General features: G+C 50.7%; 1 protein-coding gene across 1 annotated transcript; it reads right to left on the reverse strand.

The window, feature by feature from the left end:
- Positions 1–1,206: 1,206 nt before the first annotated feature.
- On the reverse strand, positions 1,207–22,763 carry SURF4 (surfeit 4). The gene is made up of 6 exons (XM_048512885.1): positions 22,285–22,763; positions 10,865–11,051; positions 6,738–6,814; positions 4,776–4,819; positions 4,261–4,447; positions 1,207–1,897 (listed from the first exon to the last, which is right to left on the reverse strand). Exons 1-6 carry the CDS (start codon positions 22,330–22,332, stop codon positions 1,631–1,633), a joined length of 810 nt encoding a protein of 269 aa, XP_048368842.1. The 5' UTR covers positions 22,333–22,763; the 3' UTR covers positions 1,207–1,630.
- Between the last annotated feature and the right edge of the window lie 1,437 nt (positions 22,764–24,200).

The raw sequence follows: 24,200 nt of genomic DNA on the forward strand, positions 1-24,200 counted from the left end.
CCGGTTGCACTCTGAATTTCAGATGCATTTCAGAAAAGCACATTCCATGGGCAGAAGCCAGTGGCGTATCTGCAATGGAGACATGGGGAGTCAAATGTCCCCAGGTGCCCCCTTGTGGGAAGCATAAGAAACCTTACGAATCTGTTTGGGGTTTTACATGCATTTTTATTTCTGTTTAGCCTGCAGGGGGCACAGTTACTAGGATCGCCCGGCGCCTTGTTTGCAGGGGGGTTTTAGGAATACTATACGGTAGGTATCATCCAGGTTTGGTGAGGTTTGGTTCAGGGGGTCCAAAGTTATGGACTTCCAAAGGGGATGCCCCATCCCCCATTGTTTCCAATGGGAGCTAATAGGATGGGGGGGCTACGGTTTTGGGATTCCGCCAACTTTGAATTTTAAAGCAAACCTCGCAGTAATGAACGATCATCATCTAGGAGATCCTCGAAAAATCTCTGAAATTTTGGTGCTTCTTATCTTATCGAAAATGCACCCCTGACGGCTGCCACCCTCCCAGAACCTGTTAAATCCGTCCGCTTGGGCATGGATTTAAAGAGGAGGAGAATCAAAAGTCCCCGATTTAAGCGACTGAAAGTGATACTATTTCAGGGTGGGGGAGAATGCACCCCAAAACAGCAATGCGCTTTCAATGTTGCAACTGGGAACTGATTCTACGCTTTAAAGTTTGGATTTAAAAGGAGGATGCAGGCTCCCTGGTTTAAACACCATTGAAAGTGATGCTGTTTGGGGGTGGATTCCAGCGCTCGTTCGCTAGGGAACCCAAATTTTCTTTTTAAATCTACCTTAAGGGAAGAATCTGGGGTCGCGAGTTGAAGTTTTGCGTTAAAGGTGATGCTGTTTCACTCCAGTTGCCGGGATTGGCCATACACCATAAAATGGAAACACAGCAGTGTGAAACATTTTTGAAGCATTTAGAAAACGATTTTTCAAAAATTTTTAGAACCTGCTCGTGGCATGGCCTATTAGCAATGTTCCGATTTGTAGGTTAGGGCATGTTCTATAATGTGATGGTGACTTTGAAACTACCTGGTGTAAAAAAATAGTGACGTTTGGAACGGGGTGGCAGCGTAGCCGCCCATGGAGTTACGCAGGGCTCAAATTTTTGTCCTCGGGCTCCGCTTGACTACGTTATGCCTCTGGCACTGGCACAATACTCCACCTATTGCCCCGAGGCTGCCAGCTCTCAACCTGGGAGGTGACTTCGTTTAATTACAAGAATGTAAACAAAACCAAATAAAAATTAACCATCACACTGAAAGTATACAACAGGTTATCTGATCACAGTAGTTTAAATTTTTTCTTATTTTGAAAATCAAAGGGGCTCGAGAGTTGGCGACTGGTTGTGCCACTTGGGAGGTACGTGTGGCTCCAGCGAGCAAGTTTCTTCAATTTTAGGGAATTACAAAACAATGACCCCAGCAAATGTTCCTTACAACACATGATCTAATCTTGGATTATCTGCGTGGCTGTACACTTTTTAAAAACTGAACTCTCTCCAAACAACCTGTGCCTTGAAACCAGGGAACTCAGGCACATCTATGGGGGGTGTCGCTCCACTGAATTCCTCTTGAGAGTCAGTTCCCAGGCTTCGAGATGATGAGTGGTGGTTCCTCTACCATTCTTTTTTCTTCTCATCCATCGAGACCCCCCCAGGGCCAAGCGCCACCACCAGAAGGAGGCCTCCGATGACTGACATGGTCTGGAAGAAGTCGTACTTGAGGAAGTCATGCATGGGCTTATAGGCTGGGATGGTCCAGAAGGCGTTGAAGTAGATGTTGATGGCAAAGAGCCAGATGACCAAGGTCAAGGCAGCCAGTTTGGTCTTAAAACCAACAGCCACGAGGATGATCAAAGCTGTACCCACAATGTTTTGCAGGATCTGGGCAGGGCAGGGGAGAGGAAAGAGCACACACGTTAGAAAAGCTCTGAAGATGGAACGCGGTACCACCCGCACTCCAGGGCCGAATCCCCACTGAAAATTAAATACAGATACAACCAGGTTTCAAAAGGGGGCAGCTTCACCTTTTTAAATGGGGGTTTTGCCCTCCCCACCATAGCATATTAATGGTGAGGCAAAATAAAATACTCCGTGTCACGCGCAACGGTTGCACCAATCCCCACTACCGCGCGACTGAACACGCGATCTGCTCAGCAACTCTTCCTTCCTTGTCCCCTGAGTAACAGCCAGGCGCGTGTTGCCGGGGGGGGGGGGGGGTGGACTGACTATTTTTGTCGCGAAAAAAAATTCGCGAATCATGAGCACATGGCGGTTACGTATGTTTTGGTACTTCTAGGGGGCATGCCTGGTAGTCAGATGCCCCTAAAGAACCACACCAGCCCCTGGGCTGCCTCTCCTTGGGCCAGACCTTGCCTGTCTGCCACCCCTTAGATGATCTTGCAAAAGTGGGGCCGCTTTTGGTTTTGCCGCTGCTCGACGTATTGTGCCTTACGTTTAAGCAAATGTGGTTGCTTTTCGTTTTACGTTAAAACAATAGACTCAGCTGGCGCAAAACAAAAAAAGGTTGTGCGCTCTGATTGGCTGGAAGGCATTTGCATCATTCTCTACGGCAGGAAATTTAAAACCACATTGTCCCTGAACCTCCCCATAATCTAACGGATTGGAGGCATTGGTTTTGAAGTGGTTTACATTCAAGGCGGTTCGGGAAAAACACCTGAGTTAAAGGCAAAGGAGACGCCAGAACCGCAATGAATCCGTGTTCATGGGACGAGTAGTACGAAGTTCTTCGGTGAAAACTTCAGGATGTGGGGTACGGTGTCACCGGGATTAATTAGCAGCAGGGATATCGCCCAGGATGCCCTGCAGGCTTGCTGCCCTGGCACCCCAGGCCTGGCCACCAAGAGTCCTTACGGTGGTGCATCATCCCAATGATGAACAGCATCCTGTTGGTTACCGGCAGAGGTTAAAGCATTTGCCCCTGGCATTCTGGAATGTAGGTCGCCAATGGGATTTCAGACTAAAGTCAGAAAACACACAGGGCAGCTCTTCCATTTTTTTTTCATGCTCATGTCCTAGCTTTTACCATCTTCCTTAGGTTTAGAAAATTACATTTACAAAACATGGGAATAGCAAGTTAAACTGGGAAATTTTGTTTCATTCAAAGATCCCCTTCGGGGATCGGGCAGTATATAAATCTAAGAAATAAATAAAATAAAAAAAATAAAAAAAAAGAAATCCTGTGGCCGACACCTTCACTATACTTCCGCCGTATATACATGCGTGTTTTCTAGGACTGACTACAACAGAAGGCGGCTGTTGAACACCTAACCTCAAGGCAGGAGTTCCCTGTTTTAAAAAAGTAGCTGTCAATCAGAGCAAGGGAACCTCGTTCGCGGCATGGGTACAAATTCACCAGCTCATTCGGGCAAGCGGGCAGAAGTCCGATTAGGACTGGCGGTAGCCGTCGGACACAAAGACCGGTTAGTCCAGGTAAGACGTCTGTCTATCAATTAAATTGCCGGTTAATTTCCCCCTGAAGCTGGTACAGGGTGCTCAGAGCTCGGCCCCCTGCTCCAGTTACTTTGGATACGGGGTCGAGATTCCAGCGACTCGCGTAAACGGCTCTTCTGCATTCTGCGCGGCTCCATGAGCCGAGCCGGCGAACTTCCGATCTTCCCCCGGCAGGCGACAAAGCCTCCGGTGACGACCGAACAGGCCGAGCAGATAAGTCATTTTACATACGCCCTGCAAGCAGCAGAGGCGAGCGCATTATTTCAGGCCGGCCATGCCGATTTAAAATGCTGCAGCCCTGCAGCCAGCAGGGCAGAAGGCGGCGTCACTCGCCAGCGGCCGGCAAAGTATGTGGCGCGGCACTTTGCCTCCCTGCCCGCATACCAACCATTTATTCGCGAGGCAGGTGGAAACTTTTCCAGCGAGCGGTCCAGGCGAAACCGCCGGAACCATCTACGCCTGCCTTGCAGGCGGTGAGAATGGTAGAGTGGGCCGAGCGGCGCGATAAGTGGGCGGGCGGGCGAGCGGGGGAGGGTGAGCCAAATGGCTCTTTGAGGGAAAAAGGTTCCCGACCCCTGCCCTGGACCTAAGCAGGATGCCTTTGCTGCTTCAATAACTACTTGGCCATTATGCAGGTGACTAGCGGCTGACAGTTGCTGTCTTAATAGGAGAGCCAAAGAGGCCGGTTGCCATCCAGATAGAAGAATTCTCCTGTTCTTTCTAGTTAAGATATTCATGAGAGGCGGGTTTTTAAAAAACGTCTGAGCACTTACCGAAAAGAAACTAGCATCAAAATGCAGTAGCGTCATGAACATGAGGACTAGCAACACGCGCCCACCCAGCTGCATGTACTGCTTCGGGGAGCTTTCCCGCATGGTGGGCACGCCAGCAAACATGCTCTTCCCTTCCGACCGAGACTCAGCCAAGAGCAGCAGGAGACCACCCCCAAGAGCGAGATTTCTACAACAGGGGAGGCACAGTTAGTACAAAAAAATAAAGTCTCAAAAACTGATCTTGCAATGTACCATCCAAAAACCATGACAACAGAGGATACAGACAGAAGTTCAAACATGCCTGCATACAAGAATTTTTTTTTTCTGGGAGCTTCCCATTCCTTTATGAAGACCAGCCAGACAAGAGAAGAGACAAGCCTCCAGCTGTCTCAGAGCCATCTTAAAATCCTCAAGGCTGTTGTGGACAGTTTTCACTCAGTTCTTCCATCCCCAATCAGAAGCAAGCAACATTTAAGTTGGAGTGAACAAAAGAAGGCCATCAAAATTATCCATACCTCATCAAAAACTTCAGGTCCCATAGAATGCTGTAGGCAATTGTCTAGGAAAAAACAAACTATGTGTGAGTAAACCCTGAAATATTCAAAGCGATCCTCCTAGTAAGGCTTAAAAAAACTCCACCCTCTTTGGGATCAGAGCCAAGGGCAGATGGGGAAATTTCAGCAGGGCTGGGGGACCCGCAGTACTGGCAGGATTTGAACCCAGGCCAGGCAACGATGACAGCTAGTGCAGACTCCCTCTGCATTTACTGCCATCACCACCAGTGCCATGGGGGGGGGGGGGGAGAGGGAACCACGCCAGCTCTGCTTACCCGAGCTGAGGCCACCAGGGGCTTTCTAGAGGTGCAGGGGCGCGGTGCCACCGAGAATTTTCCCAGTCAGCCCACCCCACAGTCAGAGCAGTGAAATGAAGGCAGAGGCACTCTGTATCTGGCTGCACAGCTGCTCATACTGAGTTCCCTTTAACATCCCACCACCACTGCTTTGTTATGACCTCTACTAATAATGTTGGGATTATACACTCCACCTGGCAGAGAACTTCACCTTTGGGTGATGTTACTCTGTAAAGATCAATGCGCGGGATTGTTTTCCGCCAAAACTTGATTGTTTTTGAATTTTATTTTACATTGAGATTTTCATCCATACGGGATTATTGTCAGGCTTTGGGGTGGCTAAAAGTTAAAAAGGTACAATCAATTAAAAATGCTTAGTACACCTAGTCCAATTAAAAGCCTTATTGGTTTCAAAATTCCAGTTGGTGCCCTGTCAGCTCAAATCCCATATGGGATAACCAGTCAATGAAGGAAAAGAACAGTACAGGAAGACGAAAACCCAAAACAGGTGAGGAAGTAAAAAGAAGACCGGTGTAGGGAGGCGTAGGCAGGCCAGTTAAGATGCAACTGCCTCTGCCTCAACCACAGGCATTCCAGTCTGGAAGGCCATGCGGAATGCAGCCAGATCCTTCAAGGCCCGGGTCTCCCTCGGCCGTTCTTCCAGGCCAGGGCAAGAGCCGAGAAGGCTTGGCTTGAGGACTGCCGGGTGCCTCTAGAGCCAGGGACCACTCATCGGTTGTTGCTCGCAGAGCATGCCCTCCAGGGTGTGTATGAGGAGAGGCGGTCCTGCAGGTGCCATGGTAGCCCTGCACAGAGGGAGCTACAGTAGTCTAATCTGGAAGCGACTGTTGCATGGATCACTGTGGCTAAATCAGGGAGAGGTGGACAGGGCACCAGCTGCTTGGCCTGGTGAAGATGGGAAAATGGCCCTCTGGCAATGGTGGTCACCTGAGCCTCCACGGAGAGGGAAGCATCCTGTGTCATTCTCGGGCTCCTAATTATTGATTTAGTCAAAACATTTGTTAGCTGCTGTTTTCCCTGATGGGAATAAAATATACAAATACCCCAAAGTACATAACAATACATACAATTTTTAAAATCACAATTTAGGACTGCTTTGATCAAATGCAATTCTAAACAAAACCATCTTCAGCTGCCTTCTGAAGTGAGGGGGCGGCCACTCTTCCCAGAGGAGGTTGTTCCATAATTGTGGAGTCTTTAGCCGGGCCAAACTGTGTTAGAGGCACTTGCTTTTCAAGATTGTGTCTACATATAATTTTAAGTATATATAATTTTACATTTTTATCTTGCCATGCCTCCAAGGAGCGGAAGGCAGCCCTCCTCCAAATTACCAAAAAAATATGATCCCCACTTTTTATGTAGAGCAGAGCAGCCCACCGCAGCACAAAGAAATGGCCACACACTCACCTGTAGCCTCCAATGGTTGCCACATAATATTGTGGGGTGGTGCTGTTGGAAAGTTGCTTAAAGTAGAACCCAGACCACCCTCCAAATAGATTTTTTTTTAAAGTGAGAAATACCGCACAGAGATAAGAGGTGAAGAAAAAGGCAGATGGTAATTTTTCAAAAGGGCATCTCAGAGTTCAGAGTTGCAGCCACTGCCCACCTGTAAAGCTATAATCCCGAACAATCCAAAGCAGGCGTATGGGACAAAGTTCCTGCTCAGCACCAGGATGCAGCCACCTGAGAAAGGGAGGGGAAAAACACAGAGAGGGATGATTCCTGGTTCCAGGCCAGCTGCCATCCTATGGAGGTATTAGAGCAGGGGTAGGGAACCTGCGGCTCGAGAGCCGCATGCGGCTCTTCTGCCCTTGCACTGCGGCTCCATGAGCCGAGCCGCTGGCTATTCTATCTCCTTGCACCCACCCTGCAAAGGCAGCAGAGGCGGGTGCACCAACTTGCCCGGCTGGCCGGCTGGGGCATGCAAGCACAGACTTCCCCTCTCGCACTTTGCCCCGTCTGGAGCGGAGGCGCGGGTGTTTTCCCAGTGGCCGGTGCAGGCCGGTGCCGCTCAAGCCCTATCTCTGCTCCACCAGCCTCTGCTGAGGCAGCAGGGCGGACACATCCATGCGCTTCTCAGAATGAGCGGAGTAAAAGGTAAAAAAACCCAATATATACAGTGTTATCTTTATTTTAAATGTCAAAAATTATTTGCGGCTCCAAGTGTTTTCTTTTCCCATGGAAAATGGGTCCAAATGGCTCTTTGAGTGTTAAAGGTTCCCTACCCCTGTATTAGAGGGTCAGTGCCATTGAAATCTGTGGGAGTCTCTCCTGAGTTACACATGCATTTAACCAGCCCATCCTGAACCAAATCTTCCAATTTTTCCATCGCCACAAGACCATATACTCATTATTAGTATCTGACAAAGGGAGCTTTGACTCTCAAAAGCTTCTACCCTTAAAATCTTGTCGGTCTCTAATCAAATTGTTGGATTCGAGTACCACTGTTTTACTGCAGGCCAACAAGGCCACTATCTGAAACTCTCTCTTTGTCAGGACCATGCCTGTCAGTATCTTGATGTCTTGCTGTGTGTGATTTGCAATTGTTTTCCTGTTTCCCTCTTCTCTTCCTAGCAATCTCCTGTTAGCAATCTCCTCGCACCAGCCCATCTTCAAAGAGGTGTGAAAGGTTCCCAGGTTCTTTGTAGCTTTGTAGTAGAAATTACAATGGACATTTGGTGTGGGGCGAAATGGAGGGATTAAAGGATATAAGTCCTGGATCTGAGCTCTCTAGCTCAGATCCTGCTTTACATTGTTACTCTTTGTGTCACCTGGAATAAACTGCTTTTGGACTTTCCTAGGGTCTCTGTTATTTCCACGTTCGAGAGTCTGACATTAAGCAGGATCTCCCAGTTTGACCCGCACTCGGATCCATGGCCGGCAAGGACGGAGCTGCAGGCGGGTCACCTGCTGCCCTGCTTCAGAAGACGGAGGATAGGAGGTTGTATCCCTGTGCCTATCTATCCCGCAAGTTTTCAGGGGCAGAGCATCACTGGACAGTTGGGGACAAGGAGACAGGGGCGATCAAGTGCGCTTTGACTGCCTGGCGCCATTGGCTGGAGGGCGCGGCCCTCCCTTTCGAGGTGTGGACTGACCATAGGAACTTGGCAGTGCTTCGTGCCCTGGGGAAATTGTCTGCCAAGCAACTTCTTTGGGCTGACTTTTTCTCCCGTTTCAACTTCATGCTGCACTTCCTCCCCGGGAAGTCGAATTGCTTGGCTGACGCCCTGTCCCGGTTGCCTGATCCCTCCCCGGGGGACCTCGCTCCAATCGGGATAGTGTTCTCCCCGTCCCAACTGGGCTTGGCAGTCGTCACCCATAGTCAAGCGGCGGGTCGCCCCAGCCCCCCCGCCGTGCCCGCATCGCTGGTGGAGGCCCTCAGGGGGGCGGGGGCCCTTGAAATGCCGCAGGATGAGGGTGGTGACCAACTGGAGAAACGGGGGGAGTTCTGGTGGAAGGGGGATCGACTCTATGTGCCTCCGGCAGCGTGCCTTCTAGCTTTGCAGGGATGTCATGATGTAAAATCGGCAGGACACTTTGGGCTTGTGAAAACATTGCATTTGGCCCATAGACAGTTTTGGTGGAGGACGTTGAGGGGGGATGTGGAGGCTTATGTTACAGGTTGCCCCACGTTCGAGAGTCTGACACTCTTTTGGAAAACCATCATGTGTGAAGCAGCGTCTGTAAGAACAAACTTCACTTTGAGATAACACTTTGACAAGGGTTAAATGAAGCCCTGATCCTGGAAATATTATCTTCCAAGCCATTGCAGGGGGTTGGACTTGATGGCCCTTGTGGTCTCTTTCAATTCTATGATTCTATTATTCATAGATATTATTCATGTATATCTTTGTTCATTGCACACACTTGTTAATTGCTAAAGAGTTGAATAAAATGTGTCCTGAGCAGCGGCGTAGCTACCACGGGACAGGGGGGTGCGCGTTGCACCGGGCGCGTGCCTGGGGGCGCAGCAAAAATGTATTTTTAATATTTTTAGTGTTTTTACTTTGTCAGCCGGCAGGAGGCACAGTTTTTAGGATAGCAGCACCAAAATTTCAGGATATTGTCCGGCGACACTCCTGCTGATACCAGCCAAGTTTGGTGAAGTTTGGTTCAGGGGGTTCAAAGTTATGGATCCCAAAGAAGGTGCCCCATCCCCCATTGTTTCTAATGGGAGCTAATAGTAGATGGGGCTACCTTTTGAGGGTCCATAACTTTGGACCCCCTAAACCAAACTTCACTAAACTTAAGTGGTATCATCAGGATAGTATCTTGCTGATACCAGCCAGGTTTGGTGAAATTTGGTTTGGGGGGTCCAAAGTTATGGACCCCCGAAAGGGGGTGCCCCATCTCTCATTGATTCCAATGGGAGCTAATAGTAGATGGCGCTACCCTTTTGAGGGTCCATAACTTTGGCCCCCCTAACCAAACTTCGCCAACCCTGGGAGGTATCATCAGGAGAGTATCCTAAAGATACCCTGAAATTTTGATGCTGCTAGCCTAAAAGCCACACCCCCTGCAGGCCAGATACTGAAAAAACACTAAAAAATACAAAAAACACAAACAGAATGGGGGGGGGGGGGAGGCAGCAAAACTCCGATTTTGCACTGGGCTCCATTTCCCTTAGCTACGCCTCTGGTCCTGAAGTACACTAGAGTGAGTTTCTTAAAATCTTGGGGAGTGGGGCGATGATTAGCAGAGGGTCATGGAGAAGAAGAAGGTGGTCAGAGGCTGGAACAAGACCTCCAGACTCAACGGCTGTGTGCTTCAGAACACCAATTGCTAGGGGCTCACAGAACGGACAGTTGTACCCTTTGTGGGACATGTGTTGGTTTCTCCAAATCTTATCTGAATGTCCACGGTAGAAAATGGAACATTCAACTAGAAGAGTGCTAAGGATGCCAAAAACTAGCTGTTGTGGGTTTTCTTGGTTGTGCAGCTGTGGTATTGCTGTGACATGCCTCGGAAAATGCTAGCCACAGACGCAGGTGAAACGTTAGACCACAGTCACACAGCCCCAAAAAACGCATGACAGCTAGTTGATTCTGGCCAACAATCCAATGCCAAAAACTCTTGAACTGGCCCTGGATAAGTCTCCAACACCAAGGGAGTTTGGACTCGAGAGTCACCAAGGTTAGGAACCACTGGAGTAGTCAATGCTGAGCAACATGGACTAAAGGACTGACGAGGCTGAAAGGGCTCACCACTCAGGCCCCAGCACCAGCCTGTTGTGGGGAAGGTTCCTAGTTCAGTTGCCGGTGTCGGCAGCTGAAGGTTCTCCGGCAACTGGGGAAGGCTTTCCCACCCATGAGCCCCTGGAGGCAGGACTGAGCTAGATGGACAGATGGCCCTGTTTGGAATAAGGCCATGGGAGTTGAAACTGAAAGAAGTGCCGCTTGCCCAAGGCCACTGACGGAGCTGTGATCCTGAGCTGGGCAGTCCTGGCTCACACAGCCCTTGTGCTATACCAAGTCTCTGCCTTTTTTATTGGAGGTCTGCTTTAGCAATGGCAGATGAAGACTGGCTCCCCCGCCCCTTCTAAGGGCTCAGTGGGGCTTGATGATATTCCCATTTTATCCTCGCAATCTCTTTTAGCCCAGTGATACACCAGAAACCCAGACTTATCCATCCAACTGTGCTCAGCAGCCGGAGATTAGAATTTAAAGTTTCCTGGTTTAGAGTTTGTAATGCTGTCCACTAACAGAGTCACACAAGCCACCTTGCCTCACTTACTTAATTGTCCAAAGAGATTTATGAACACAAAGATGGAGGCCAGGAAATAGCCACAGCTCCATGTGGCATCAATGTAGTCCCTCTGCTCACTCCACTGGAACCACATGCGAAAGCCATCCTCAAGGAACGTGCTGATCAGGCAGAGCCGGGCCACGTGGGGAAGGTACTGTTTCGTTACCCGCAAGAACTGCCAGAAGAAGGAGGAAACAGGTGTGAAGAGCAGGTAAGAAGCAGGACAGAGGAGGCACCAAATCTGTTTTACTAGAGGGGGGCTCTTCTCTGAAGGCAGCCTTCAAAGGGATTTGCTCCTAGTTGTATCAGTGTTTCTCTGAACTTCCAATAGCAGATAAAAGTATATTTGGGAGCCTATTTTACTCTGTCAACTGACTTTTACAGTGCACAGAAGTCTCGCCCACCAAGTAGCTCAACCCATCTTTAAACACAGTTGGAAGGAGGCAATCTAGAACACTGACTCCTGCTGAGACACAATGGGCAGTCACATTTGAGGATTGGCAGTTCTGCTGCATTTTTGTTCTGCATGTGACTGAACAGATATTTCGATCCCTGCCTCATACAAAGTGTCTAGATGGCTTACAACAAAGTTAAAGCAATAAAACGTCCCAATGAAAGCTAAATAAATAAAACAGCAGCAATTAAAACAAGGCAATAAAATCATCACAAGAAATTAACCCCCACTCCCTCACCCCCCCCCCTCCAGATCAGCAGCTGCAGAGGGGCTTCCAGAGAAGTTCGCCAAATCCTGAGTAAAGAGAAAGGTGCCTAGACCCATAAAGCATAGGTGCCTGGCGAATCCCTGAGAAAGCCCTCCCACCTGCTGGGGGAGTACTACCAGGTGCAGGAGTTCCTCCAGGTAGGCAGGGCCCCTTCCCTGCCCAGCTGATGCTTGCTCTTTTGTCGGACTCAAACTACAAAAGAAGATTTCATGCCCCCACTGAGAATATGCCAGAGCATTGTGTACAACAGCCTTTACCTGTCTTTTAACTGCTGTCTTTTACCTGTTGTCTTTTAACTGTTAATTATTTTGTACCATTGGAGCAAGGGATGCCAGGGCTGGGGCACCATCTTGTCCAGTGGTCACCCACCCTCACTGGTTTGAATCCTTTCTCCACAGGATTTGGGGGCAGAATGGTGCCAAAAATGGAATATGGGGGGGGGGGTACCATACCAGGGAAGTAGATCCCACCTCAGTTTCACACACATATATGCATGCCCACGCCCACCCACGCCCGCCCCCCACACACCCCATGTCTGAAGGGGTGCAGTTCAGAAAAGTGACCACTTGATTTGGCCCAAGTGATAAAACAGGATCCCCTCAAGCAGCAGGCCCAAGGGGGTTTGCTTATCTATAGCTGGTGCCTTGATCTGTTCTTATTCTTTGATTTCTTCATGGAAGGAAGGCATCAACTCAGCCCTTGATGCATGCAGTCAGCAGTCACGAAGACATGACTGAGTTTGTTCTACCAACAGACAACACAAATATGCATATTTATACTGAGTCAGACCCTTGGTTAATCAGGGATGGTTGCTGTCTACTGAGGCAGGAAGGGCTCTCAAGGGTGGCATCGCCTGCCACCTGGTTTTCTTTGAACTGGAGTTGTCGGAGATTGAACCGGAGACCTCCTGCATGCCAAGCAGATGCTCCTCCATCACAGAGACCTGCGCCCTCCCCCACAAGGGAGATCTTTGTGCTGGTTCTAGACACTGGCAGTGGAAACAGGAAGAGGCATGCCGGGTAGACAGAAAGCTGAATTCTGAGTCATACCAGGCAAGACACCTTATCACCATCCATCACTCAACGAAGCAGCAATTTCCACAGCTTGCCAGATTAAAACAAACGCTGAAAGTCACCATCTACCCAGAAAGATGATGAGATGACCTGCAGCTCTTCCCTGAAAGGTCTAGCACAGTGGTGGCGAACCTTTGGCACTCCAGATATTATGGACTACAATTCCCATCAGCCCCTACAATTGGCCATGCTGGCAGGGGCTGATGGGAATTGTAGTCCATAACATCTGGAGTGCCAAAGGTTCGCCACCACGGGTCTAGCAGTTCGGGCCTTGGTTAGAAGGTCCCAGGTACAGTCCCTGGCATCTCCAGGTGGGACGTTACAAATGTCTTCGTGTAACCTTGGAGAGCTGTCCAGAGATCCACTATCTCCAGGCCCTACCTGGAGATTGGCAACCCTAACAAAGGCTGACAGACCATTTGGTGAATGGAGGGGCTGCTCTGAAAGCATCCTGGCCCAAGTCAAGGCCAGGGACCCATTCTGTCCCGGGCCTGAGAGCCAAGAGCTGAACTACACACCACACTACAACAAGTAGATTCTTTTTCCCACAGAATTCAGCAATCTGAAAAAAAGACTATCACAAGGGAGTAAGATTACATTTATTCATACCCAAACAGAAAAGAACACAGTACACAAAACACAGAAGTAAACCAGCCTGTACCACATGTATACGTAGCAGAAAAAAATATTCAGTATTTTGTATTGGTGAAGGCTTTCACTGTTTCAGTATTTTTCTAATTTGTTCATGGGTTTTCAAGACCTCAGATAAGAATTTAAACACCCATTAACGATATCCTTGGATTTTTACACTCTAATGAAAACTTCTCAAAAAACTGAGATGACTGACTGGGAACATACTTCAGCAAGGGATAAAAATGCTATTGTTGTAACAACCTGAAGGAATCACGAGAAAGAAGAATGTTCTCCACTGTATCAGCATCCTTCTTTTCAACAGGGGCCTAGTCCAGAGGTCTGAGGGATGCCTGCAAATCTGCCACAGAGCATTTCAGAGGGTAATACATTTGATCTGGCATGAGCAAAGAGGATGCAACACTTAGAACATAGAAAGAACATAAAAACATAAGGAAGGACCCTGCGGTTCTTTAAATACCCAGCAATCTGGAAGGAACCTGTAAATGTGATTCCAATTGAAAGAGGGGAGGGTGGGTGGGGGGATAAAAAGCATGCACACAGAGCCAGAGTTCTGAATAGGCAATATCCCTTAGTCTTTGACTGGCTAATCTTAAGACAATGCCATATTCCACATGCAGAAGAAACGAAGAGTATCCTATTTATTTATTTATTCATTCATTTATTCATTCATTCTTTGGATTTTTATACCGCCCTATCCCCGAAGGGCTCCAGGGCTTTGGACCAATGCATCCCGTGGCTTTGGACCAATGACTGATGGAACTGTCCTGTCTTAGTTTCATCGCCAGTCCTGCACCCAGGTTAAAAATGAACCTATGCCAGTATTTTAGAGCCATTAAACAAAAGTGTGTCATTGTGGGAAGTACCCCTATTTCTAAGAATAACAATGCATTTGGGACACACCTAGGGAAGTTGAGGAGTGCAATTAATTTTTTGGACTGTAAAACCTCCAATCCAGTTTTTGCTCCTAGAATCCAATTTCGTGGGGCATAGAACAGTTGAGCCGTGCCTTTGCATTATTTACTTTAATGGCAGCTTGAATTGGCCATCCCTTGTGCAGAGAAAAACATAACATGGCAGATTGACTAGTGTCTGCTTTCCAAACAATGATGGATCTATGAGTTGACCAGGACAGTGTGTGGTGAAAATAGGGTGGGATGTTTCTTAACCATTTCCCCCCAAAATCATTCTTTTACACTGAAAAATCAACCTGCCCCATAACCAGTGGAGAGAAAATGCTGGCAGCACCATGTGCAGTTTGCCCAGGGGGGTGGGGGTGGGGTGGAGGGGGCTACTGAAACAGAAGGGGGATGTGCACAGGGAGAGCGAGATTTTAAAAATGTCATGCAAACAGAGGCGGAGTGCTCATGGGAACATGTGGGGGCACATGTCTCTGGGCGCATGCCAGCTGGTCACGTGGGGGTGGAGAATCACCCCCCACACCCCTCCCCTCAGCCCACCCCGCCAGGCTGCTCCTTCAGCCAGCTCCACCAGCTGAAACAGCAGCCTGGCAGGGCGGGGCCAAGGGGCACCCCGTGGCAGGCCCCTGCTGGCTAAGGTAAATGGGGCACGGGGGTGCAGTGGGTGGCGGACGCCTACGCCTCTGCGCGCAAAGGACCTGCTTTTCCTATTTTACCCTTGGAAGGCCAGGCTGAAAGCGTATGGCTGATCCAAGGCCAACCTGCCTGCTCTATGGCAAAGCAGGGATTTGAAGCTGGGTCTTTGGATTGTAGTCCAGCACTCTAACCACTACGCCACACTGGCTTTCTCCGAGCACATATAACGAATAAATACTGCAGGGAGCACCAACTTTTTTAAAAAGCAAGGAGTTTGCCTGAAATGTCTTGAGAAGGGGCAAGGCCGGTGAAACCGGTGTTCAGTTGGCTACTACAGCTGTCTGTCATGTAGCCATGCAGCTGGGAGACAGCGAGGCTAAGATGCACTGGGAGCTCTCTATGGATATTATGACTTTCTTAACCCGTATTAGGCCTTATTTAAGCATCACCAAACTGCCCATCACTGCGGCCAAGGGGAGGGAAGCCACCACTAAGCACTGTGGCAATACAGCAACCAGGAGGCAAACAGCAGGTTTGACCACTACCACAAAGGCATCTTTGAGGACAACCAATTATTCCTTCCCGCGGGAATGCACAGAGAGAGGGAGAGATGAATGGGGGGCGGGGGGGTTATTCCAGAACTGCTCACTTCCTTGTCTTTCCTCCTGCAGCCATGCTGACAGCCTTTGCGAAGAACTGTTCCTACAAAGAAGGCAAAGCACAGCAATGCCCAGGTGCCGGCAGTCGTCCTGGTGCCACCCAAGTCTATCAGTATAACGCTGCTGCCCTCCAGTCCTTGGTCACACTGAGCACAGGCTTGGGCGGCACAGCACAGCGACTGTTGGTACCTGGAAGCTGCTCTGCTTTGCTCTCTTTAGTGGGAACCGTTCTCCATGAAGGAATTTGGTTTTGTATAGAAATACACATACAACCAGAGCCACAAGAAGATGTCTGCTTTCTGTACCAAAGATCCCCCCACTGCTCATCAGTCCAAGGCGGTACAGTAGATCCTATGGCAGCTCACTGTGAAAAGCCGTAACCAAATTAACCTCTGATCAGATGCAGCCAGACCCTTCCCCAAACCCTTAATTAACATTACACATAGATTGTGTAACTGGTTTCTGATAATAAGCAGCAAAAAGCCAACAGATGCCTTTATAACTTCACAGTTAACCAGGGCAAGTGATGCATACAGCTTTGCCATCTTTGTGGATCTTCCTTTCCTTCAGCTTTCTCCAACCATAACTTGCTTGTAACAAGGACAATCCATCCGCCAGAACCCATTTCTACAACAACTACTGCAACCAGGATGGCGAAACGCAGTGGAGGCAAAGAAGCGTTTTGCCTCCTGCCACCTTGTGCTTTGGGGCTTTTTTTCACAGTCCAAACTCTGGGAGAAGCACAGAAGAGAGGGGATGACACTGGCTTTACCAGGGCCGTGATTCCTTCCAGGTTGGGAGTGCGGGGCAGGGAGAGAGAGCACCGGGTGTGGCCCTGGTGGCAGGGTGCAGTCTGCCTGCCATAACCTCAGAAGCCAGATATTCTTCCAGTCCACTTCCTCACTCTTGGGTGTCCAGTGCAAGGAGAGCCTCCACTCCAAAGTCTCCAGTGCATGCCAGAGTTCCTGAGGGAGGTGGTAATAGTAGAAGCAACTACAAACACCAGTTGGCTATTAAGGGCCACCAGAATTGGAGAATCCGTGTTCAGAATATAACTGGTCAACCTATTTTTTCTTCCAAGTATTTTAGCTGAGCACAACTGATGATAGGGCACACCACAGCTGTGTGGGTCTTCAGTTTCCACTTTCAGTTTTCCGACTGACACAGCAGTGATTATGACTGTAGTATTAGGATACACAATTTGCCGCCCTATTCACCTGAACAAGCTTCAACTAAACCAATATTTTTCAGGAATTCCCCATTACCCAAATAACACAGAAGCCCAGGGCACCTTAAAGACTAAGAACACTCATTCCAGTATGAGTGTCCGCTTGACAACTGTGCCAATACATGCAGCCTGTAGCTGCAACCTGCTAAAATCTCTGCACACCATACAGTTATGTACTGCAGTGTTTCAGCAGCAGTATAAAGTGATAGCTGCTCCTCTGCAGAAACGTTAACAACTGGTTTGCAACAGAATGGCAAAGCATTGGGACGCACAGCCCACCTTTGCAACCTAGGTCCAGCACAAATGTTAGAGTCCAGGATTCTACAGAGATCAAAGCCTGAACCGGTCCAACACTTCCTCTTTTAAAAGCCTCTTCTGGAAGAGACCAGAGATCAGACAAGTGACAGGGGGAGAGGGGTCTCTGGACTCCTCCGGCAACTGCAAGTTCTCCATTCCCAGTCACTCATGAAAAGCTTTTTCTCCCTTGTGAGGTTTCAAATACTGAGAACAGTCCCTTCGTCCACAGAATTTGCACTGGGGACTTTAGCAAACACATAATTGAAGCCCCACAGAGAAAGACTCACTTGTGGGGAGAGGAGGGAAGCAATCTGAAATGGTATAAATGGCAGGTGGAGAAAAAGTTAAGCAACGCATCTCCCCTGCAGTTGCTCTGTTCTCAAGGGCCCCTTCTCCAAAGCAGAAGTTTGCACTGGAAAAGGACTGGGAGTGGCTACACATGACACCAACTGACTTGTAAGACCAACCGTGGGATGAAGGGGCCAGCCCTAAATGGGAAACAGGAAAAGCTTTCATGTTAGCCTGGAAATGAATTGTGCAACATAAATGTTAGATTTTAGTAAAACTAAAGAAGTGCCAAGTGTGATGACTAGTCCTTTGACCTCAGCCAGCAGTGGCTCCAACACCCAGTGCTCAAACCAAGCCCCTTCCATCACAAGCATCCCATGGAGTTGTCTCTAGCCCATAAAAACTTACATGCAAAAAAACTCTGAAGGTGCCACAAGATCCTTTTGGGGGACTAAGTGCAAGAAGAAAGTGATGGTTTTTGTAAAAAATGGGTGCAAACATTTTAGAGCATTTTAGAGCAAACTCTTAGAGCAGGAATATCATCTCTTATTGGGGCAAGCAAATAAATCATGCTCACCCCCCCTTTTTTAATTGTACCTGAACAGGGGCACATAGCCAAATAACTTGAATTATTAACTGAACCCCAACAGAGATGGATTTATTACAAGGGCCAGATGCAACACTTTCCCATCTCCCATTACGAAGGGTTGCTATTTATCCACCCCTCTCCAGAATCGGGTTTGTCCACTCTGCAAAAATCAAGTGGAGACTCTTGTTCACATTATACTCGACTGTCTGAGATATGTGGATATCAGGAATCTCTCTCCTTGGCTGGCCTCAGACAAATCTGTAAGAGACTCTGACAATTTTGTTGTGGGGTTTCTGTTAAATAACACGGACATCAGGGACTCTTGGAAAAAGCAGCAAAATTTCTCCTTCAAGCGATGGAACTAAGTAACGTCTAGTGCTAGACTCAGTTCCTCTGTTTCGATCTTACTCTTGCTTTGTACATTACAAATGTCTGGTAACATACTAGAACCTGTTTTATATGCCTAATAAAGGTTGTTGTTTTTGTTGTAAGTTATTCTCAGGGCAAGCAAGAAATCACTTATCTGAAGGAGTGGCTCAAAATCTCACACTGATAGAAAGACTGCAAGTTTTTGCTGGATTTTAATTTGTCAGACAGGGTATTTCAGAAGCCCTTCCATGAAGCAGCGTCCCATTGCACAAACGCACAAACCCTACTCTGATCATACTTTTGAGGAGCTGACAATCTCAAGGTCTTGACAAAGAAGACCAAATGCTGCTTGCAGGCCTGCTGCTTGTCCCATGGGCTCTAAAGGGTGAACAACACTCTGCACTAGACTGAACAATAAAGAGGACGATTTGGGCCGCTAGAGTTCCAGGCAATAGAGAGAGGGGACAGGATGATGACCTTGGAGGACCAAGGGGATGTGAAGGAGCTACACCAGACAATTGAGTTTTGGAGGAGGCAGGAGATTATGACCATGAAGGCTGCAAGGGGAGAACTGCTGGCAGGGGTGCAGAGGGGGGAAATGGCGCCTGGGGCAACACCTGCCCCCCGTACCTTAGCTGGTGGCAGGCCTGGGCAGCCTGGCGAGGCTGGGCCAAGGGGTGCCCGGCAGGCTCCTGGCCCAGCTGCTCCTTCAGGACCTCAGCCCTGCTGGCTGAAGGAGTAGCCTGCCACAGGCCTGTCATGCACCCCTCAGCCTGGCCCCACCAGGCTGCTCCTTCAGCTGGAGGAGACTCCGCCAGCTGAAGAAGCAACCTGGTGGGGCTGGGCTGAGAGGTGGCCCCCACATGATCAAATGGGGGGTGCCTGGGGTCAATTGACCCCCCATGTCCCTCTGGCAGATACACCACTGCAGGGGTGGGGGGAGAATTGGAAGAGGGAGGGTCAAGGCCGAGGACCAGGGTCTGGGAGTGCTCCCAAGGTAAGGATAAGGTGCTTGCATAGGATGCAGAAAGGGGCAGGAGGCCAGCAAAGGGAGCCAAGCAGGGGCAGTGTGTGGTCTGGACCACAAGAAAGGTAAATGACCGTAACTGGTGCTCTACAGCCCCACACTTCACAGTCAGGCTCATGACTTGGACAGAGGTTGACCCCTGGCATCCCCTAGTCCCAGGCGCAAGGCATGCTGGCACTCAGCACAGCATTCACCCGGAGAAGGGCTGGCAACATTTATTCCCACATCAGCTTTCTGTGAAGCGGATCTCGCTTCACCAGACTTGGGAAGTGTTTATCCATATTGGGCAGACACAGCCCACAAAGCCAGCTCTGACTTTGAGAAAGTGCGTGCTGTAATAAACTTCGTCTTTAAGGTGTCCCCGGACTAGACTGACCACAATAAAACAAGCAGCTATATCCCAGAGTTGTCCCAAAACATTGCACAGCTATCAGCAGAGGCAGGAGGGGTGGCGCCTGGGGCAAAACCTACTCCGAGCACCCCCCACCGCCCACCTCCCCCCTGCACCCTACTTACATTAGCCTGCGGGAGCCTGCTGTCTGCCGGGCCGAGGGGCACCTGGTGGCGGGCCAGCCAGATTGCTCCTTCGGAGCAGCCTGGCACGGCAGAACCAAGGGGAGGGGTGTGGGGGCAATTTTCTGGGCCCCCCCCATGACCACCTGGCATGTGCCCAGGGACATGTGACCCCACATGTCCCTGTGAGCGCTCTGGCTATGAGGGCATTAGAGAAGTCCAGCTACGAAGTAATCAAACTTTCCAGAAGACTTTTTATCCCCGGGCAAGGAGGTCATTTTTTGCCTCTTCCAGTCCCTGGAAAGCAGGCTGTTCTAAGATAATTATATACCAGTGGTGGCGAACCTATGGCATGGGTGCCAGAGGTGGCACTCAAAGCCCTCTCTGTGGGCACGCACAAACAGAGCCCCCCCCCCCCCCCACATCTAGGCTGGCCTGGGCCGCTGGGATCGATTATTAACATTAAACCTAAGACCAAGTTTTGGGGAAGCAGTGTAGGTAATCCTGTTAAGCACTGTTAAACCCCACTGATTTTCATGCAAAGAACAAAAGCGCAAAACCTAGGAGTAAGCTCGGTTGCTGGCAATGGAGCTTGCTTCTGAGTAAACCCTCCTAGGGTCATGATTCACCCTAGAGATGCACGGTTGCTTCAAAGCAAAGCCACCGGCTACCACCAAGTTTACTCCTGAGTAACGCACACCTCTGAGCCAACCATTTTTTCTAAACTAAAACCTCAGTATTCAGGTTAAATTGCCGTGTTGGCACTTTGCAATAAATAAGTGGGTTTTGGATTACAGTTTGGGCACTCACTCTCAAAAAGGTTCGCCATCACTGTTATATACAGTCCTTTGCTACTCCAGACAGAAAGTTTTGCAGGATGTCTGCAGCACTCCTGTGTAAAAAGGGACACCTCATGACCGGCCAGAGACACAAAGCTGCTTCAGGCACGCATGGCCCATCACAGACACATGTTCAACATCACAGAGCCAACAAGGACAGATGCAGCTCCAAACTCAGTACACTTTTACAGGGACAGTTTACAGGCGACAAAGCGATAATGTTGGTTGTACCTCTGTGGAAATATGCCCGGGCAGTTGTTACTTGCGTGTTAATGGAAAACAAGCAGAATTTCACAGCAGCTGTTTGCTACGCTTCCCTTTCCCTTTCCTTTTTTGTCTGCGTTCAATACCGTACCATATGGGTGTTCTGTTTGTTGAAGGGAGACCCGAGAAGTTGCTTGGGTCAGCTTCTCTCCTCTCAGTCCCCATTTTTAAATTTTATTTTAGGCCCAATGAGGAACCGGCTACCATAGGAGGGCTGTGGCAATGAAACCAGGGAATCTTCATGCACTCAGCCATGGGCCAGGCGGCTCCCAATCTGGGGAGGCCGGGCATTTGGCAAGCTCCCAGCATGAACAAGCAAATCGGATTGTTTTTTGCAATCATATTTTTAACCAGGAGACTAGAAAGAGCAGGGAGGCCATGGAGTGCTTTGGAGTTACGGATCCTCTAATACTTGCTCACAACCACACAAAAGTGTCACCCAGGACAGGCTGCACACCCAGCCTCCGAGGAAATGCCCCCCCACATCTGATCCTCCATTGTAGGGGAGGAGACAAGCTCACCCAGCAAACAAGGAATCCCCATTTTAACTGCTTCCCTTCCAGTGGGTTCTTCTGCTCTTGCCTGAAGTCCCAAGTGCAGGTTGGCAGGAAACAGGGGTTAAAGGCCGGGGGGGGGGGAACCTCCCCCCCCGCCGCCCCGCCCATGCGCAGACTCACTCGGCACAAACACTCTGGTTTAGCGAACCAGTTGAGGGCCCCGTTCCCGACTCACCCAGCAACAACTTTTCTGCTTCACATTTTGGAAACAAAAGAATCCCCGACGCTATCAGGAGTCGTGGACTCCGCAGGCAGACGCACCGGGGGGCGGGGGGCGGCGACCAGACCCCTCCTCAACGCGGGGGGCTGCCCTCCGTCTCCTCCAAGGAGGGTCTCCATTCCCGGGACGGGACTCAACAGGAGCCCGGTCGATCCCCTTCAGAAACCCCTAACGGGACCAACCGGGGTCCCCGGCCCTCCCTCCCAAACGTTCTTAGTACGACTGTTAATTGCCGGGCGGGGGGGGGGGGGGGCAGAGGCACAAAGTGGCCGGGGGGGGCGGGGGAGACATCTGGGCCCGCTGGACCAGGGCGGCTGTTCCGCCCTGTGGGGCGGGGGAGGGCACGGCCGGCAGCCCCTGAGTCTGGACCCCCCCCCCCCACACACACAGCTGGGGCCAGATCCCTCCCCCCCCACACACTTTTGCGGGTGCCAAGAGCGCCCCCTCCTCCTTCGCCCGGAGACGGGGGGGGGGGGGCCTCGGCCGAGAGGAGGCTCCGCGCCCCCTCCCCTGCTGCCCGCCGGGCCCTCCCCAGTCCCCCCCCGCCGGCGCCCACCTGGTCAGCGAAGTCCTCGGCGGTGCCCATCAGGTCGTTGTTCCCCATGGCCTGTGGAGAGGGCGGGGGCGCTCCGGAGGGGGCGGGTGGGTGTGTGGCGGGGGGGGGGGCGCCTCCTGCCCGCCGCTGCCGCTGGTCTGGCCGGGGAAGTGGCGGCGCTCGGGCGCCTTCCTCCTCCTCCTCCTCCTCCTCCTCCTGCTGCCGCCGCCGCCGCCGCCGCCTCCTGCTCCTCCTTTTCCTGGCCACGAGTGCCACGTCGGCCGGCCCTTCGAGGAGCAGGCCCGGGCGGCGCGGAAGCAGGGCAGGCCCGGACACGCCGACCCCAGCCCCGCCAGCCTGGCTCGCCCCCGCCGGCGCCCCACTAGTACCGCCGAGCACCCCGACGGCGGGCGGGCGGGCGTGAAGGGGGGGCGGCGACGCCAGGGAGCCCGCTCGGCAGGCCCCGAAGCGCCCCCCCCGCTCCGCCCTGCGCTGCCGGCACGGGGGTCGGCTCGTGGCCAGACCCCCCCCTTCCCACCAGGGGCCGGGGCGGAGGGGGCGGAGGTCTGGGGGTGCGGCGCCTCAAGGCGCGCAGGGCCCCCCTCGCCCCCCTGTCACGGCCCATTTATGGGGACCCCTCACGGTGGGCCCCCGCCCGCCTCGCGTAGCCACCCTGGACCCCTCGGGGGGGGGGGGGCTCCCATGCAGAGGCGGGCCACAACCAGCTCAGGGGTCAGAAGTGCAGCACCTACCTACCTACCTACCTACCTACCTGTCGCCCTGGTTCATCCCGTGGGTTTCTATGCAGGCACCCCGTGGGAAAGGAGCCGGCTCAGTCGCCTGCAGGTGGGCAGGATGAGGCTGTCAACTTAAATATTGCTTGCAAAACCGCTCTCCCAGCAGCCACATCTTTGCATGTATCAATACCCACCAAATAATGCTTTGCAAATGTCGTGGGAGAGGACCCAGTTGCTGCTCAACCAATGTCCAGTATGTTGACATTAGAAGTTCATGTGGCAGAGGCCACTGGGGCGCTAGTCCCGGGAGCAGGAACCCCCACTGGGCACCAGCGGGGGTCTCAGGCCCAAGCGGATCTGTGAGGTGACTTCCCTACCTAACCCTAACCCTTGAAGCTTACCAAGAGATCCCTGCCCTTCCGAAATGGGGCTGCTCTTTGTCTATAGAAAAGCAAAGCCCTGCAAAGATCCCATGTGTGGAGAGCCTGGTCAGCAGGTGACGAGGGAGAAGGGGGATGGATATACGGGCAAGGCTATCTCCTGCCCCCTAGGAAAAGCCAGCCCCACCATAGGGAGGTGCTCCAGAGCAGTACTTGGTCAGGGTGAAACGCTGTGAAAAGTGGATCCCCAGTGCTTGAGGGTCACCTCTCCTGGCTGAGCCGATAATGACTAGAAATGCAGTTTCATAGGAGAGCAGATTGAAATCACACTTGGCCATCAACTCAAAAGGTTTGGCTATCAGCCTGGAGAGCATCAATGTGAAACTCCAGTGATGGGTGGGTCTCTTGACAGGTGGGTGGATAATGATTCAGTTCCACAAGGAATCATTTAGACAGAAAGTGAGCAAACAGGGAATGTGAACCCACTCCCAAATCAAAAGCAAAAATTGCTGATACCCTGTTTCCCCGAAAATAAGACAGTGTCTTATATTAAATTTTGCTCCTAAAGATGCGCCATGTCTTATTTTCAGGGGATGTCTTATTTTCCGCTCCACAGCTGCATTCTCTGGTTGACGGGCATGCTTCCAAATAAAAACTTTGCTACGTCTTACTTTCGGGGGATGCGTTATATTTAGCACTTTAGCAAAACCTCTACTATGTCTTATTTTCAGGGGATGTCTTATTTTCGAGGAAATGGTAGAATCAGATGTACTTTAATTGGAACTGCAGAAAATCCAAAGTCCTTCAAAAACAACAGGTA

Source organism: Sphaerodactylus townsendi, linkage group LG12 (assembly GCF_021028975.2).
Source record: "Sphaerodactylus townsendi isolate TG3544 linkage group LG12, MPM_Stown_v2.3, whole genome shotgun sequence".
Taxonomy (NCBI): Eukaryota; Metazoa; Chordata; class Lepidosauria; order Squamata; family Sphaerodactylidae; genus Sphaerodactylus; species Sphaerodactylus townsendi.